Source organism: Artemia franciscana, chromosome 8 (assembly GCF_032884065.1).
Source record: "Artemia franciscana chromosome 8, ASM3288406v1, whole genome shotgun sequence".
NCBI classification, from domain to species: domain Eukaryota; kingdom Metazoa; phylum Arthropoda; class Branchiopoda; order Anostraca; family Artemiidae; genus Artemia; species Artemia franciscana.
The window spans coordinates 49,760,643-49,779,782 of record NC_088870.1 but is presented as its reverse complement, the minus strand read 5'-3'; the positions used below and the strand labels follow the sequence as shown (position 1 = coordinate 49,779,782).

Here is a 19,140-nt window from a genome sequence, read left to right as displayed (position 1 = left end):
TAATTCCTGAGTTACGCCTCTTTGACAACCTGTGTGCGTGTAACACGCGTAACACTCCCCTTGACATTCTCTGAGAGCTTTGCCTGAATATCTTTGGTCTTTTTTAAAATTAAAGGTCAAATATGGCCTCATTCCCAATTATAAATACTACATGTAAACAATGGGCAAACTGAATTGCTTACGGGCCTTGCCCCGAGGACTCTGGGGTTAAGAGGAGGAGTGTTCCCCAGAGATACCGTTTCCGGATCCTTCAATTATTTTAAACTAAATGACCGTTTCAGAAATTGATTGGATGTGCTTGGTCAATGAATGGACTTGGTGATGGGGCAGTTTATCCATCAATCACTATTGAATCTTAAAAAGAGCCCTAAAACCTACAATTGAATGAGCTCCTTTCAAAGTTTTTATGAGAACTGTTTCTAAACAAATTTTATCCTATCGAGGATCAAAAGTAAAATATACATTTATGCATTCATACCATTAAATAAAAAAGTATTTTAACAAATAAAAATAAACAGTAACACTATTACTTTACAACAAACAAAATTACAACTATTTTCTCAACCTTTTTTCCACTCTTTACCCTAAAATTTGATTTGTCGTCCACTCATTTAAAATTGACTTCTCAAACACTATGTTGAACAAAACTAAACATTAACTATGTTCAAACAATTATAAAACTTTAGTTTGAATATTGGAGGCTCTAGGAAAGAGTAAAACCAATTATATAAAAAATAACTGTTATCCATATTGAGCTTTAGTTTCATGATTAGCTTTCATTTTGAAAAGCTTTCTTGTATAGTTTAATTTGTGAATGTTTATAATAGCATACCTCTGTTAGCCCCAAAATGCAACCCTTTTCTCCAAAAAAAGGAATGTTATAAATATCAGTAATAACCTTCGTCTTAAAAATAAAAAGAGGATAGTATCTTCGAACAGCTGAATCAAATTACAATACGAATTATAGTTTGTTCTCTTGTTAGAGACCTTTATTAATAAATTTGAAGCATTAAAACCCTGGAGTAACTTAAAAAGTCAAAAGAAGAAAACATGAAACTATATCAAGGAGGCACACTCGTGCCTCTATAAAGAGGCGAACCATGACAATGTTAAGCGATCTTCGGTTCCAGTAGTCGTAGAGGGATGGGGAGGGATGCATTTGGTAGCCCAAGCTCCAACTAAGAAACCTGCCAAATTTCATCCCCCTCCGACTTTTCCTTCATGGGGAAAATCTGGCCGAAAGTTTCGACCCACCAACCCCAGCCTCCCTTTAACGTTGTTCGATCAGGCTGAAATTCACAAGTTAAGGTCCCCTAGGGCCCAGGAGCTTATCCGCGAAATTTCAGCTCGATCCGATAACTCCTTCCCTCTTTTCCAGAAACCACGCATAGCCACTTAATTTTCATATTCTTTTTTTTCTGCCACGCCTACAGGTCACAGCCGACATCGGATCTGGGTGTACGAAGACTCATTCAATGCGGAATTCTCCGAGTAAGTTTCCTTGAAAGTTTCGTAGGAAAATCTTAACCCCCCGAAAGTTTCGACCCCCCAACACCACCCCCCCCCCCTTTAACGTTGTCCGATCGGGCTGAAATTCACAAGTTATGGTCCCCTACGGCCCAGAAGCTTATCCGCCAAATTTCAGCTCGATCCGATAACTCCTTCCCTGTTTTCCGGAAACCACGCACTAGCCACTTAATTAACCCATTTCTCCATAAGAGCCCATGTTAATTTGAAATTTTTAGAAGTTATTTAACAGTTATATTTACACACTTGCAGGTGGTTAGCTCAGTCGGTAGAGCGTGGGACTTTTAATCCTCGGGTCAAGGGTTCAAGTCCCCTATCGGGCGGTTTTTTTCACAAAATATGAAAAAAACTTTGTTTTCTTAAAGAGTTAAAGAGGCTGCGTCCCAAAGTCGAACCTTAAAACGTACAAGAATGTACGAAGGGTGTACGAAGACTCATTCGACGCGGAATTCCTATCTATTTTTTTTTATTTTATACAATGATTTAAAAGCGGGGGGGTTGGGGGCGGCAGCCACCCAACTTCCTCTCCTAATTTCTGTACGAGGAGTATAGGAATTATTAAATTACATCCACCATGGGTTGCAGAAAAACGTACAGAAATAATATGAAAAAAACTTCGTTTTCTTAAAGAGTTAAACAAGCTGCGTCCCAAAGTCGAACCTTAAAACGTACAGGAATTAGGAGAGGCAGTTGGGGGGCTGCCACCCCCCAAACCCCCGCTTTTAAAGACTCTTTTGTACAGGTTTTTGGTTGTGGGGGGGGGACTTTATTGTTACTAATTACTAGTTTCGGCGCAATGGCTCTCCTGTCCTCTTGTGTTTAACATTTTTCGAAGTTATTCCACTATTCATTCATTTCAATTTTTTGTTAATTAAAAGAGGGCCTTTCCGAAGCCAAGAGCGGGGAGTTAGGGGGGCGGCATCCCCCCACAACAAAAGACCTGTACAAAAGAGTCTTTAAAATCGGGGGGTTTGGGGGGCGGCAGCCCCCAACTGCCTCTCCTAATTCCTATACGTTTTAAGGTTCGACTTTGGGACGCAGCCTCTTTAACTCTTTAAGAAAACGAAGTTTTTTCATATTATTCACCCAAGAGGAGAAGCATAACTGTTACAAGAACATATCAGAGAGATTTTAGTCCTTTTTCAGTATTCTTTTGGTATTTTAATACTACCACCCCTCAGCTAGTTCTCCTCTGATGTGTTTTTTTTGCTTTCACCTGCACAATCTTAAACATTGTGGAGGCTATCGGTTGTTTCTGACATTTTAACACTTCTCGATTCCTTTTTTTTTCACTGATAAAGACTTCCAGACGTAAGAACAAAATATTCAATTTCTTCATTATTTAAAGATTTTTCAACTGCTTTGTTTTAAAATACTGCGCCCATTTTTACATATTTTGATTTTTCTACCAAGTTAAGGAGGTGCCAAATCAAGTTTAAAAAGAACTTCGGGGTGTCTCTCTGTATCAAAACCACATTAACCCCCAAGCTAGGTTTCTTGGTTGAAATTCTATAATAAACTCAATGAGGAAAAGACAAGAGACTTGCCAAAGAGCTTAACCCGGTATAACTACTAGCAAAAGTGCAGCTCCAGCATTGTTATTGCGTGACAAAATGGGTCCATATCTGGATAGTCAAGGGGCAGTGGCTATATAAAAATTGTTCTCTAAGATATTAGGGGGTTTACTGCCCCCCCCTTCCCCCTCAACCGACGTCCCTACCCACTAGGGATTAATTTACTCTATTGAAAGTCAGATGCTTTTAATTTAAATGCACTTAAATGAACGCACCTTTTAATGCCTTTTAAATGATTATTTCTATCTAAAGCAAGAATAAGCCAAACTAGAATTGCTTTTAGGGATGCAACAATTTGATGTTTTTCGGGTAAAAAGACTGCATGAATAAAAATAATCAGCAGCAACGACAAGAACTGAAAGCAAGAATTTCAAAATTTACCGACATGGTGAAAAAACGAAAGAATCAATCTTTGAATTTAGAGACTCAAAGTCAGTCGCAGGCAATGATAAATAATCAGCCTGTAAACGAAAGATCTACTGAACTCAATCCGATCAAGTCTAAGAAAAAGAAAGATTATCTTAGTGTCAAGATTTTGACTGGTAATGCAGTTCAGGGCATCAATAACAAAACTGCTTTGCTTCGTTTGAATTATCTGTACCAACTGCAGGTAATCTAATGTAAAAGGAAATGGTTTGGTTAAAGGTCTAGAATAGCAGCACCAAAAAGATATGTGCTAAAACAGAAAAAAGATATTTATAGATTGTTAATTTTATATTTATTCTTAGCCTATGGTTTTGCTAATGGTTTTGACAGTTTACCCCAAGTCCAACCCCCTCTTCTTGCTCTCAATGTTCTCATATACCTCTAACTCATATGAAAATCTATAAAGTAGAAATAATGAAATTCTTTCTTCATTGTATAGCCTACAGCAAGTATCATTTAGCCTAGTCCCATTAGCATTTTTTTTCTTCATTCATGTTTCCAAATAATTTTGATGATAAAGGTAAAATTCTAGTTAATTGACTTCTTGCTATCTCAGAATGAGTTTAGGCTAGGAAAAATGAAACTTTCAGGGATGAATCTAAAGACTAAAGAATGTCCCAGGAAGGTATTTTGAAGCAACTACCTCTACTCCTTCTCCCTCTAGAGGGTCCTGACCTTCCTGGCCTTTAAAAATATGTGTGTTATAAAAGTGAAGCCTTGCAAAATAGATTTTCTGCTTAATTCAAGTACAATAAAATTGTTTTCAGCTTCATAACTTTGCTCAATCCCATTTTATAAGGTTTTAAAGATATGCAAATACATTTCCTAAATTTTGAAGAAAAGCATTGATATGGCTCAAAATTCTACTCAAATAAAAGGAATTACATTTTCAAAACTAAAGGTAGAGGAAAAGCAACTAGTAACTGAAAATTAAGGTAAAATAGTGTTTTGTCAAAATTTCAATAGGTATAGACCTGTCATGTAGGCAAATTTCTGGGCCCTCCAGAGGGAGAAGGAGTGAAGGTAGTTGCTTCAAAATACCCTCCCAGGACACACTTTAGTCTGTAGAACCATCCCTGAAAGTTTCATTTTCCTAGCTTAAACCCTTTCCAAGATAGCAAGAAGTCAATTAACTAGAATTTCACCAAATTTTCACTTAATTTTATCTAAAACACAGCTGTACAATTTGAACAATGATAACATTAGATCAACAGATTTCCAACATACATTGAATAACCAATATATATATACAAATGTATGATATATAAATAGATATCCAATATATTATACAAATGTTTTAGAAATGGTGCTTTCTGTAGGTTTACACAAATTGGTGCATTTGCAGTTCTCATCATTATTTAGCTAGGATGAAAGCGAATGCATCACTTGGTGTGCTCTTTACTGTAAAATAATTTACATTGGAAAATTAGCTGTTTAATAGGCTATTTCTGTTCTAGTTAATGACATTTTGTTCAATAGTGTCTACAGTGCTTCCTACTCCCCCCCTGCCCCCTGGGTAAATTAGGCCTTAAATGCAGTCTGTTTAGACTTTCATATTCTTTTTAGGGCATTTAAGCTTTGGTCTTACATATGTCTTTTTTACTTTTGCATCTTAAAAGACTAAGTCATTCAAAGCAGCATTTTTATATTTGTTGGAAAATTAGCTGTTCAATAGACTATTTTTGTTGTAGTTAGTGATGTTTTGTTTATCAGTGTTCATATTACTTTCTCTTCTCTGACCCCTCCCTCTCCTGGATAAATTAAGCTTAAGTTGTAGTCTTTTAAATTTGTATTTTTTTATGTATTTATGTTTTGGCAAAATATTTGTTTTGGATAGAAAATCCTTCTATCATTCCAAGCTGCAATTTAAGGTAATTTAAGGCAAGAACTTACTAAAACGTAACATTGAAAAAGTCTTAAATGGGGAAAGATACTTGTTAATATTGTTGTTGGTGCATGTTATTTAGGCAGTATATAGTTGTTAAGTAGATAGATATCTAGTAGGTGTATAAAAGTATATCTAGTAGGTATATAAAAGTTATGCCATCATTGCATTGTATGGCTAGGCAGCTTTAAAAAGAAGAAGAAAAAATTGATTAGCAGATAATCATTATGCCTACCCAGTGACCACTAGCTATGAATATATCTGAATTGGACTTTAAGGCAAGCAAGTTTGGTTTTGGGGGGATTAAGACTGTGTATAAGGAAAGGGATAAAGATCCTCCAGAGCCATTGCTGGCGCATTGGGTGTCAAATTGACGTTTCAGTTGCTGGGGCTTTTTCTTGACTTGTCTTGACTTGCTGGGGCATTACATATATGTGTTGCATTTGTTGCTTTGATGAGACTACAATGGGCAGTCTATATATTGTTCAAAAAGCTGTGCTAAGGGGGCTTTCACAACAAGGATTTCACAACAAGGATTGTCTTAGTAGTGAAAGAAAGCCAGGCTGAAAAAAATTGAAAGTAAAAGTACCTTAAAAGTCAAGATAGTGGAAATTATTCTGGTTGGCTGTGAATAACAAGAGGAAAAACAATTTGTTTAAAAACTGACCACATTTCCATTGTTATAACCAATTTTTGTACAATTGAAAATAAAATTAAGAAACAAAAAGTCAAAAGTAGAAGTTTTCTTTATATTCATTGGTGTAACAATTTTTAACATTAAAAAACCCAAGCAAAAACACTATCCCTTGGCACCCTGGATTTGTTTTTCAAGCTTGGCCAATTTTTGTCTTCTTGTATACAATGTTCTTGCAGCTTCCCATCTGCTGCAAAAAGACTTTAAGTTGTTGTTAAGACAAAAAGATCCTTGGCAGTACAAGTATCCTCCATGGTATCAAGTTTAATTGATTAAAAATACACTAAACCTTGTTGGTAACAGTTTTAAACTGCATAAGGTCAGTACAGAAGCTAATATCAATTTCTAATAGATAATTCATAATCTTCACTCAGGTGATCAGGTAATTAAAATATTAGCATTTTAACAACGACTGGGAGGGGGTCAGTATTTTCACATATTTAGAAATCATGAAGCAAAAGTATTATTCATTCTTCTCTCTGTGACACATTCTGGTAGCATGAGCACTAAAGCAAACTTTAAACTTCATCTTTGCAATGTCACCAACTTACAGAAATGTAGGGGAGGGTTAAAACTATAGTTTTGCCTCCTAATCTAAGGTGGTCAATTTTGCTCTTTTTTATAGTGTTTGGAAAAACCATTTTTCACTTGCAATACCAAGATCAAGTGCATGGGGGGGGGGGTTGTAAATACCCCTTGATGATTCATTTAAGCTCTCATATTACTTTTTTTTTGTCTTGTCTAGGCTCTATTGAGGAAGCTAAACAAAAAAAAAAAAGAAAATAATTTTAAATTATATATTTTGTAATAATTTTTATAGTATTGCAGTAATTTAAAAAAAATAGATTTATTGATAACAATATTTCATTTAGGCTTCTGGGAGCATCTTGAGAATTTAGTTTTTTCCATCTTATTTATAATTTAATTTAAAAAAATAGTCAAAATGTTAAAAATTGGGTTTATAAAAAAAGGAAGATATACATCATTTTGCAAAAAACTACACCTTTAATATTTGTCTTCCATGATGCATAAAATAACTCAATATCATTAAAATTCCAAATTGCTCTAAGATCAATCCTTAAAAAAAGATGCATAAAATTTGTATGTGTTAAAAAATAAACTTACAAAGTTTTTTCAAAGCATTAGACCACTGAAGATCTTTTTTATTTGTTTTTGATTTAATATCTCTGATCTGTCAAAGTTTTTGTCATAACAACAAAATTCTAGGATCTGTGTATAGACATACATTCTATACCAATGTGTGTCTAGCCTTAGGCCACAGTTTTCCAACCTCTATGATTGGGCTCTTCCAGAGCTCTCTAAGTTTATTTTCAATTCGTTTGGAAATGAAGGGGAAATTCTAGATGAGGTGCTTTTTTTCTGTGTTGGAAAGTAGCTGAGATAGGTAAGTAAAACTTTCAGGAATTAATGAAAAGCTGAAATTAGGGTCTTGAAGGACTTTTGAAAGTATCTAACTTCACCCCTTCCCACTCCAAACAGCATTAACTCTTTGACCAACCTTGACCAATCTTTGTGTTGGGAATGTAAAATTTTCGGAAATGATCTACAGCTCAAATGGGGTTTTCATTGTCAAAGTAGTTTTAGTCTCAAACCTTTCCTGAATCTTTGTTTATACAGTTTCAAGATATAAATTTCTTGATTTTGATAAAAAAAAGTCTAGCTTAAAATCCTGCTGTGATAATTAGAACTGTATTTTCAAAACATAGAGACACAGGAAAAGAGACTGAAACCAAAAAATCAAGGTCAAATTTTTTTGTGTCATAATTTACTAAAGCATAGACTTGTCTTCTGTGCAATCTTCCAAGCACTGGAAGGATAAAAAGACAGATATAGTAGCTTAAAAACACCTTCCTGGGTGTATTTCAGATCCTGGATTCATTCTTGAGCGTTTTGTTTTCCTAACTAACTGTTTTCCAAGACAAGAGAGTCCCTCATCTGGAATTGTTCTGTAATGTAATAAGTGCATATAAGGTGACTGATGAAGCACTGTATAAAAAATTTAAGATTTTTTGTGGTAATAACCGCTGTTATTATTTTATTATTATTATTTTCAGGATCATATAGCCTTAGATTCACAGGTGCTGAATCTTGCTTATGGAAAACAGTTAACAATGGTCAAAAACAAGTCAAGGGCAATGTTGTAAGTACTCTAAGTTGTGTTTTCGTTATTTTTTTATTCTATTTTTAAATACATTTTGGGTTAATACCTTATTTAGCTTCAAAGTTCAATAAAATTTTTGAAAATTGATTATCCAATTGAGAATATCCATGTATAAGGGACCATGGTTAGTATTGACCTCGCTCAGGGGTATTTCAAGCTTAGGGCTGCCTTTATGTAGCCAGAGACCCAATAGACAATGATACAGATCATCAAATATGACTGAGATACTTCAAAGCTTGAGTGCAGATCCAGCTGCAGCCAATTATAGCCAAAAATAAAATCAATAAGTGAGAATACAAGATTTACTTTCAAAAAGGATCATAGACTGAACTGCTGCTTGATAAAAATGTAAATTGTACACAAGGGTTCTAATTCAAGAAAATGTGAGAAAGGTTGGCAATTATTTTTATTTTATAAATGAAGATATCAAAAACTGTATGTTACAAATTCGGTAGCTTTTACTTTATTTTAATTTTTTCCTCTGAAAAAAAAAACTCAAAATCCAGAGAGGGGCTAAAAATCTAGATAGTAATTGTCCTCTCTCCCAAACTTGCAAAGCATAGCCTGCATTATACTAACACTTCAAAATGCAATTATTATGTTGTGTTTCCTTGCATAAACTTTTTGTATGAAAAGAAAATTAACATTTGGTATTTTTTGTAAAACTTACTGTTGGAACAAAAAAAAATAAACTGAAGAGGGAGAATTGTTTTTTGATCAGATGATTTTTTTTATTTAAAAAGCTCCTTTTGCTGAAAGATTTAAATTCATTTGTGCATTAGCTAACTAACAAATAAGCATATAATATGTGCTACTTATTGGCTAAATAAAATGCAATTTCAGCTATCTAACAAATAAAAATATAAAATAAACCACAGATTTTTTAAATCCTTGATTTTTTGCCGTCATACAAGGAGAGAAAGGTTTTTCTTTTAAAATTGAACGCTCCTCTGGGGTTTTTTGTCCCATTTGATCTTTTCCCCCTCTTGCAAAAGAGTCACAGTCTGAAAGCTATAAGTCTTTCATGGTGTTGTCAGGGGTTCCAATAAGTTCGAAATTTTCCAAAATAAATTTGAAATTCTAATTTTATTCCATCTTAATAACAAATAAGCGGTATTCCTTTTAAAATAAATTTATGTCCACCACTTAGAGCAGGTTTACATTTAGACTTTTTTTTTGTAAATCCTATTGACGAAAATAGTTTAAAGTACAAGTTAGCCCTATGCCTTAATTAAATTAAAGCATAATTAGATTAAGATAATTTAAGCAATATTTTTAGAACCAACACAAAACTTACACACAGTTTCGACTGATTAACAAGTAAACTCCTATTTTTTTAAAAAGAGTCTTGTTCCACAAGGAATACATTCTAAAGCTCTAATAGTTATTTGCAAAGACCATAGTATTAATTTTTTTATACTATTTTTAATGACCTTTCAATGATACAACCTCCTTCTCAAAACTTCCTATTATGTTCACATATCTTGGATGTCAACTTGCGAGAATTTTGTCCTTGTGTGTTTGCCTGTTAATTGATTGTTCATTTCTTGTTTTAATTAAATAAAAAAAAAACTAATTTTTTTAGCTGAAAGTAAGGAGCGACATTAAAACTTAAAACGAACAGAAATTACTCCATATATAAAATGGGTTGTCCCCTCTGCAATCCCTCGCTCTTTGCGCTATAGTTTTTAATTGTTTTAAAAAGTGGAATTGTGGCAAAGAGTCAAACTTTAGCGTAAAGAGCGAGGGATTGCAGAGAAGACAACCCATTTACAACCCCACCCCCAAACAAAATAAAATCCCCCTGAATACGTCTGTACACTTCCCAATAACCATTACTATATATAAACACTGATCAAAGTTTATAACTTGCAGCCCCTCCCCCAGGGATTGTGGGGGAGTAAGTCATCCCCAAAGACATAGTTATTATGATTTTTGACTATCCTGAACAAAATGGCTATCTCAAAATTTTGATCCGTTGACTTTGGGAAAAAATTGAGCGTGGGAGGGGGCCTAGATGCCCTCCAATTTTTTGGTCATTTATAAAGAGCACTAGAACTTTTCATTTCCGTTAGAATGAGCCCTCTTGCGACATTCTAGGACCACTTGGTCGATACGATGACCCCTGGAAAAAAAAAAAAAAAATAAATAAATAAACATGTGCCCGTGATTTGTCTTCTGGCAAAAAATACGCAATTGCACATTTTTGTTAGATAGGAGCATGAAACTTCTACAGTAGGGTTCTCTGATACGCTGAATCTGATGGTGTCAATTTTGTTAAGATCCTACGACTTTTAGGGGGTGTTTCCCCCTATTTTCCTAAATAATGCAAATTTTCACCGGCTCGTAACTTTTGATGGGTAAGACTAAACTCGATGAAACTTATATATTTAAAATCAGCATTAAAATGCGATTCTTTTGATGTAGCTATTGATGTCAAAGTTCAATTTTTTAGAGTTTTGGTTACTATTGAGCCGGGTCGCTCCTTACTACAGTTCGTTACCACGAACTGTTTGATAGTAGAACTGTAAATGGTGAACCTGTTTCACCGTAATGGCGAAAAAGGTGTCTTATTTTGTGTTGAAATTAAAAGCGAGTTCACCACTTAGAATACGGTTGTATCTAGGAAAGATATTTTGGTAAATTCCCCTGATCAAAATAGCTTCAAACCTGAACCACCACAAAGGTTACATATAGTTTTACCCAGTAAGAATAAAATCGTTTTTTTTTTTTTCAGAAAAAAACATAATTATAATTAATAAGAAAACATTCTAAAAATCATCTACATGGATTTGAAAACCATGCCATTTTTTATGGCACGGAAAGCCATTTTTTATGGCGTTTATTATATCTTTATGTTTTTCCATTATGTTCGTCTTTATTATATTATGTCTTTCCCTTTTATGGAAAGCCATTTTTATGGCGTTCAAATGTAGTTTATTCTTCTCAAAACTTCTTAATAAGTCCAAATTTATTGCCTCTCATTTTGTGCTTTTTTATCTCTTCCATTTGCCCAATAATCGGTTGCACCTATCCTGACTTGTAATTTTTCCCTTGTTAGACCTCAATTTCCTCTTTCTGCAGAAAGCTTTTGATCTCCGCCAAAATTTTGAACTAGATTCCCTGCCCCCTCACTGCATCTTCCCGTTAAGAAATTAGCTTATATATTTGTCACTTGTGCAAATTTAATTTTACTGCTGATATTTAAAGTTTAAAACGTTTATTTTTTACACTTTCCAATTACATTATTTTTGTTAGCTTTCTACTAAAAAAATTTTTTTTGAGCTTTCCAACGTTTGTTTTATTTTTAAGCTCGCCGCAGTTGAGGAGAACAATCTGCAAAGGGTGCTGTTCAAAATTGATTCAAGGCAGTACTGCTACAGTTAAGTGGAAAACTTCAAAACGAACTCCTAAATTTAACAGAGTCACTTGTCAGATTTGTCAGAAAACACAAATCTATCCATGGAATCCAGGAAAGAAGAATCGGATCGAAGAAACTATAGAATCATTACAAAAAGGAAAGCTTAAAAAAGAGGCTGAAAAAGAAGAGACTCCTCAGATCATGGAAAAAACTAACGTCAGCCAATTGAAATCAAATAAAAAACCAGGGGACAATAGGGGATTCCAGTCAAGTGTCCCAACAATTGGGTCAAGAAAACCAGAAGGGGGGATGAGAGTACCATCGAGTTTACAAAAGCCTAGTGTGCACCACTGGAACCCCAATGAGAAAATAGTGAGCAATGCAGGATTCCAGTCACAGAATGAAAGGGGAAGGAATATAGAATTTGCAAGTGGATCAAGAAAATCAGAGTGGGGAAAGGGAGTGCCTTCGAGTTTCCAAAGCCCTAGTGTTCAGCAGTGGAACCCCAATGAGAAAATAGTGAATAATACAGGATTCCAGTCACAAAATGAAAGGGGAAGGAATATAGGATTTGGAAGTGGGTCAAGAAAATCAGAGTGGGGAACGGGAGTGCCATCTAGGTTCCAAAGCCCTAGTGTTCAGCAGTGGAACCCCAATGAGAAAATAGTGAATAATACAGGATTCCAGTCACAAAATGAAAGGGGAAGGAATATAGGATTTGCAAGTGGGTCAAGAAAATCAGAGTGGGGAAAGGGAGGGCCATCGAGTTTCCAAAGCCCTAGTATTCACCAGTGGAACCCCAATGATCAAATAGTGAATAATGCAAGATTCCTCTCAGAAAACGCAAGGGGTGGCTATAACCCCCTCAGAGGAGGGCCAAGAAGTGCATTTAATCGGGGTGGGTACCAACAACCTAGGGAACATTCTAGAAATCAATATTATCAGGGTGGACCACAGTGGTATTAATCGTTGAGGCGAGTCTGTTCTTTATTATACCTACCATTCAAACGATGCATCGAGATTGAGAGTGCATAATTAAGGTCCATAACAAGGTACTAATTGAAATCCTTTGTTTTTAAAATATATATAATTAAAATCTGAAACGTCATATTTTTATGTGCAGTAGATTTTGTTCTTCTTATATCTTAAAAATAAACTTTTTCTGGAAAAACAGGTGTTTGGTATCAGTTGAGTTTTTTTTACGCGTATTATCTGCTCTATACTTGTGTCATTATTATTTGAGCTAGAGAGGGGTCAACTTTCAATTTTTCTACTAAATGTACATCCTTTTACTGCATAAAACTTCAAATTTAAAGTTTATTATTTCTGAACTCTAGGTAAAGTCAACCATTATGTGTTAAATGGAAGCATGCCCCTACCTCTTTAGGATTTAAGGTGTAGCGATTTTTCTTAAGTGAAGAATAATGTAAATAGAATCCTTCATTTGTGGACAATACCATAAATAAGGCGAATAACGGTAAAAAAGAATGCCTTCCGTTTTTTTATCCCTCATAGTATTGAAGCAATACCCGGTTGTAGTTTCTGATTGGCTATTGATTCAGAAGTATAGAAAGGTTTGCTCTCTTCTTATCAGCTTATAGATGAATTGAGGTAAGGTGAAATCTGCTCTTTGTAATGTTTGTACAAGTTTCAGAAGGTATAGAATCCATAGAGAGAGGGAAAAAATATTATGATAGATACCTAGTATAGTTTAACGGTCACACCAAGAAGTAAAAAAAAGTCCAAAGGGGTGGCAAAAATACACTAAAAAAAGTTTGTAAAACACTTCCTAACCAACGCCAAAAACACAATAATAAAAAATGTTCATCAAATCTAAACTATTCTATTCATACCCTGAGAGGCAATAATTGCTAATTTAATCAATCCTTAAATAAAAAAGCATGTCCTTAATTACACTCTTAAATGAAGGTCTATCATTAATATTTTTTATATTTTGATCAAGATAGTTCCTGCTCCTAATCCCCTGTAAAGCGAAGAAAACGTCGACCAGGTCAAAACAATCAGTGAAGTATTAATTTCCGTTGAAGATCGAATGCCAAAATCTTATGACCATTAATGTGCCAGTTGAGACAGTGCTATAGGGAACTCTGGGCGATGAATCTCTTTTCGTTGATAGTGATTTGGAATAAGATAGGATTTTAATTTCTCTTTGTACCATGCTTTTTCCCATTTTCAGGTTTCTTGTGATTCACAATAAATTTCTACTAAAAAATGACAAGTTTTCTCCTTTTTCTCGAAATGAAGTATTCTCAATATTGTCTTCCTTAGTTTGTCCGTTCTTATTTTGCGAGGGTGGGGGGGGGGCAAATTCACATAAAACTTGAGATCCTTCTGCCCACACTGTTTTAGATTGTGATTCGAACCGTGTATAGCGTGAAACCACCAACATAATTATTGTTGTTGTTTTTATTGGTGGGGGGGCTGTTGGTCATCCAAAAATCCTTTAAAATTGATTTTACAATGAATTAGACAAGTGCATAAACTCGATATATATGTATCCAGGGAAGGCTCGAGGTCCTCCTTCCCCTCCCGGAATCCTATTTTTTCTTGAATTTCCTGGCGCTTCCTATTCAAATTATTGTTAAAATGGTCCCTCTGCCCTAGTAAAAATATCCTCCAATCAGCTTACAATGGATTCTTGCTATTAAATTTCTTATTTCTTATGATGTTTTGTGGGAAGTGTGGGTACTTGAGCTGCCTGTCCTCAGGAGTTTAAGGCCTATAGGCCGACCGGTACCTATGTGTCTCTTCTGATTCACTCCCGCTCTCTTCTCCACAAGTGAATGAGGCGTACAATTTTTTGAATGTTACGCCATGTTTGCGGAGATCTGTGATATAATTTTTATAGGCTCTTTGTGTTAAAGAATAATAAAGTTGTTTTGGGCTAAAAATTGTACGCGGGCTGTTTTGGGACAATAGGCTGCTAACTTTTGAGTCTCGTGTCTGTTTAAGAAAGAAAAGGATAAAAGTCTCATAATTTATTTGGGAAAGATGAATGCATGGAATGAAAAAACATGTTTGCCCTATAAGAAGTCCGAGAAGTTATTAGTGCCCCATGACAGGTTAGATGTTACTTTTGCTTATTGTAGTTGTTTTTGTGAAGGGACATTCAATTTACATTTGTTCAGCAAAGATTGTTTTGTATATGGCCTGCTTAACCAGGACTGACCATCCCCTGAAACCTGTCATTTTCTTGAGACTACTTGACAGATATAAAATTTAGGCATGGTAGACTAATTCTTTTCCAAAAGTTTGGAAGATATCAGTCATTATCCCTTTCTATAAAAAAAAAAGAAGATGAAAGTAAACGTCAAATTACAGCGGAATAAGTCTCATAGATATTGCGATTTCAATGTTCGGGGTCATGAGAAAGGACAAGGGAAGAAAGAGCTCGAGGAATCACGCCAGTTTTCGACACGTTAGAAGCTGTAATGAAAACATATTTGCTCTTCGCCTCATTATCTAGAAGTTTGAAAGGCTCAGCCTCTTCCCGATCTTGATGTTCCCCGACTTCATAACCGTCTTTGACTGTCACTTGCTGGAAACTTTGAAAAGACCTAGAGAATGACGGAATGCTTCTAAAGCTTATTGAAAGACATACTGTGTCTCGTCAGTGGCGAAGAAATAGACTTGCTGAGTTTGAAGCAAAACACGAGTGCATTCTCTCTCTGAATCTGCTCAACTACTGCATCAATTGGTTGTTTGAAAATTTTCTGTCATCCAGGAGTTCAGATCTAACAGAATATTTTACTTGCTGACCTATTATGCAGAGGATGTTGGCCTCCTCTCAGAACCTGAAGATGCCCAGAACAAGCTTGATGACATGGTGGCCTGGGCAGACGTAATCAGCTTGAAAGGTAGCGTATAGTTAGTGCTATACAGAGAAATTAGAAGCACAATTTACGGCCGTTAACCACTTACGATCATTCTCACTAAGTCCTCTTATGGCGAAGTTCCACTACTCATGGCACAGTTCTCGCAACACTTACTACACTTTTGCCATGCAGTACCTGGTTTACGTGATTTTTGAAAGTCGGCGCCCCTCGGTTATAGTCACATTTGTGGATAAAATCAGAATTACTCATGATTACAGCACCAATTATATATCTCATTCATAATTAACAAGTTGAATATTGTTCCAACTTTCAAGTGCTGAGCATATGATTAATTAATCAGAGTGAAGATTTACTGAATAATTCACTGGGAACGCTATTTTTCCTATTTGTAAGATGAATCATACAAAAGATTCAAAAAGAGTATTAGTAGCATTGCCGTAATTTCGTCAAAATCCAGGAGCGACAAAGGTGGAGCCAATTTTCCCAGGTCAAGTGAAAATGACAGAAAAACTAAGCCATTTGGTGCCATTAAGGTACTATTTAGCACTATAAAGGTACTTTACAGTAGCATAAAGGTAAATATGTGCTAAAGAAAACCTAACTTTTTCTGCTGATACTTGAATTATGGATGTTGATCTTTGTTTTGACGAGATTTTGGAAGAAACTAAATTTCGGCTGGAGGGTCAAATTGGGGTCTGGGGGGGGGCAAACCAAGGTCCGAGAAGAAAAGTTCCCTCCTGTCCCTTAGCAAATTACGCCCCTGATTAGTAGCCAAGAATTGGGAACAAAATTGGGAGCGTCCTCGGAGTCATTTGCTGTGATTCATTTGTTTTTGCTTTTTATCGCGAAGCTTTGAATTGTAAATTACGTCAATGTCTATTAGCTACATTGCAGAAATATTCGTCTACATTGAATAATATGACTGTTTTGGTTGAAAAAAAAATCAATTGTTTACTTATTTTGAGCAAGTTAGAAAGAAGAGAGAATCTATACTCACAAAATTTATTTTCATTGGCGGGTTATGAGATTCAATTTCGTCAATTAATCTTTGTCAATTTCATCAAGTTCTAATGAACGTCGGCCAATCTATCGTACAAAGGGCCACTGTACTCCTTACTACTAGAGGTGACCAGGGTCTTAGTTATAGCCTACTTTATTCTTTTTTAGTATAGTCAGGATTGGTCACGTTTAAGACTGAATCATGGACTAGACATGATTTAAGTCTTATTGTGCACACGGCGATATATTTGATGGGTCGCAACGATTTTTATAGATTTAAAAATAAACCTTTTTTTGTTGTTGTTGAATAAAAAAGAATTTTTTGAGCACAGATTCTCTCTTTATAATTACTATCTAACTTGCTCAAAATAACTCAAGAAATGAAAACTTTTTCAAACCTAAACTGTCACATTATCCAATGTAGACGAATATTTCTGCTATATAGCCAATGCACATAAACAGAATTTACAATTAAAAGCTACGCGATAAAAAGCAAAAACAAACGAATCACAACAAATCATTCCGAGGACGCTCGGTTAAGCCAGCTAAAATATGTTAAGCACAAGCCGCACTATAGTCACTAAGGGTTAATGAAAAGGCCAAGATGTGTTATTGTTTTAAAAAGAAGAGTTGTGACAAAGTCAAACTTTAGCGTAAATAGCGATGTGTTGCGGAGAACCCCTTTCATATACGGAATAACTCATGTGCGTTTTAAGTTTTAATGTCGCTCTTTACTTGCAATTAAAAAAAACTTGGTTTTTTAATTTAATTTCATAACAGTAACATCATCAGAGATATCAGCATTCACAGCTGTAGCTGATGGAAGCTTAGAAAAGTATTCATTGTAAGGAGTAGACTGAGCCAAAAATTAGTCGCTCATGCGCATTAACTATCGTCGAAAGGCGAGAGTAAGCCACAGCTGGAATACAGAATACATCGATTGGGCAGCAAATTGCGAAATTGGGGATTGCGTCACTATTAGCATCATATTTGCAGGAAAAGTCGTGAATGTCTTTCAGATTATTCATTTTTACACTAGTTCCGACCGCTTAGTGACCGACTCATTCGATAATTTCTTACTCCAAAGATTACACTTCGATTTGAAAATTTCAGCGCTATAAAAAGTGCTACCTGTAGAGGATAACTTCATCCTCATTAATTTCCGCGTTAAAAATCATTTACACAAAATTTAGCACCGGGGAAACTATCAGTTCAGTTTGATTGTCCGTTTGTCGCAAAATTCAGCTCATGATAATATGATATCAACGAACGTCCAAAGATGAGAATTATTATTGATGACGCTGTTTCGCTTCCAAGTAAGCAACATAAATTAGTAATAATTTATTAAGGCAACACCAGGAAAATAAATCTATTCTGCAGTACAAATTATACGAGCAGAATCAAAAACAACTGTTTTCTTACCGTTCCTGGGATCGCATTATCAAAATTAACCACAAGCTTGGTCCAAGAATTAAACAGTCTCCAAATTAGTTTGACTTATTTCAAACTTGGTAAATTATTTGCTTCCACTGCTTAACAAAGATACATCGTTGTTATGTCACAACGACGACTTTTCCTTAACATAAGAGAAGCGTCTCTTGTCTTTCTAAGGTAAATCATGACAAAAAGCCGTATTAGCAATTCAAATAGCTTCTTGCGGTTAAAAAAGACATTAACTAGCATTGTCAGAGTCTATTAGTATATCAAGTAGGCCTGTAATTTTTTATATACAAATATTAAAAAAAGGTACTGAGCTACTCTTTGCTTAAGATTTACGGAAGGGATGACTCTGTTTTTCGCATCTTTGAGCAGGGTTAATGAGCCATAAGTGAAATACATCTATTGACACAACTAGGGGGTCAAAAGGGCAATTGCAGCTCCCTCAAAGGCAGCATCAGATCAAAAATGAAATTATATGTGTATATATGAATTATATTCGTAATTATATGTGTATATATGAATTATACATAGTTATATACTATGTGTCTTATCTTACTAACAGGTCTACAGCCCTCTTTCGGCTGTTTTGATAGTTATGCTAGGCAATAAACGACTCTAACTCTGCTTCCAAAACTATGCGGAAAGTAGCCCTACTTTCTAATCTTTGTCTCTCCATACATTTCGGATTGGGATCGTGACTTGCTGTGGGAGGTGTTTTTTTATTTTTTATTTTTTTTTTAATGCAGAATTATGATTTAGATTGCTCCACTGAACAAAATGTTCAAACTTTTAATATTATAAGAACAGGATGCCCAAATGTAAAAGCCTTCCTATTCCAAAAACTATACTTTGTAGTTGGTTAATATTATGTTTATAAGACAGAAATTTTCTTTTATAGTTATCTCTTGCCACTAATTATCATTAATTATCGAAAGTTTAATCCCCAAACAAAAAACGGAACAGGATGCCCAAATGTAAAAGCCTTCCTATTCCAAAAACTATACTTTGTAGTTGGTTAATATTATGTTTATAAGACAGAAATTTTCTTTTATAGTTTTCTCTTGCCACTAATTATCATTAATTATCGAAAGTTTAATCCCCAAACAAAAAACGGAATCAGACAAAATACTTGATTTTATTGTTTATCTAATTTGCCTCCCCCTCCCCCATCCGTTATCTAATATATTTTATTTCT

The 19,140-nt window shown here is 34.9% G+C and overlaps 1 protein-coding gene across 1 annotated transcript; it reads left to right on the top strand.

Annotated features, from left to right (window-relative positions):
• The first annotated feature begins 3,453 nt into the window (after positions 1–3,453).
• On the top strand, positions 3,454–12,822 carry LOC136030525 (uncharacterized). Its single transcript, XM_065709554.1, has 3 exons — positions 3,454–3,711; positions 8,182–8,267; positions 11,601–12,822. The coding sequence occupies exons 1-3, from the start codon at positions 3,487–3,489 to the stop codon at positions 12,613–12,615; spliced, it is 1,326 nt and encodes a 441-aa protein (XP_065565626.1). The 5' UTR covers positions 3,454–3,486; the 3' UTR covers positions 12,616–12,822.
• Positions 12,823–19,140: the final 6,318 nt, after the last annotated feature.

Excerpts from the sequence above, each read along its gene's own strand:
- LOC136030525 (XM_065709554.1), top strand. The coding sequence starts at position 3,487 with ATGGTGAAAAAACGAAAGAATCAATCTTTGAATTTAGAGACTCAAAGT. Across the intron at positions 3,712-8,181 it reads ATTATCTGTACCAACTGCAG|GATCATATAGCCTTAGATTC; the intron begins GTAATCTAATGT and ends TATTATTTTCAG. Across the intron at positions 8,268-11,600 it reads AACAAGTCAAGGGCAATGTT|CTCGCCGCAGTTGAGGAGAA; the intron begins GTAAGTACTCTA and ends TTTATTTTTAAG.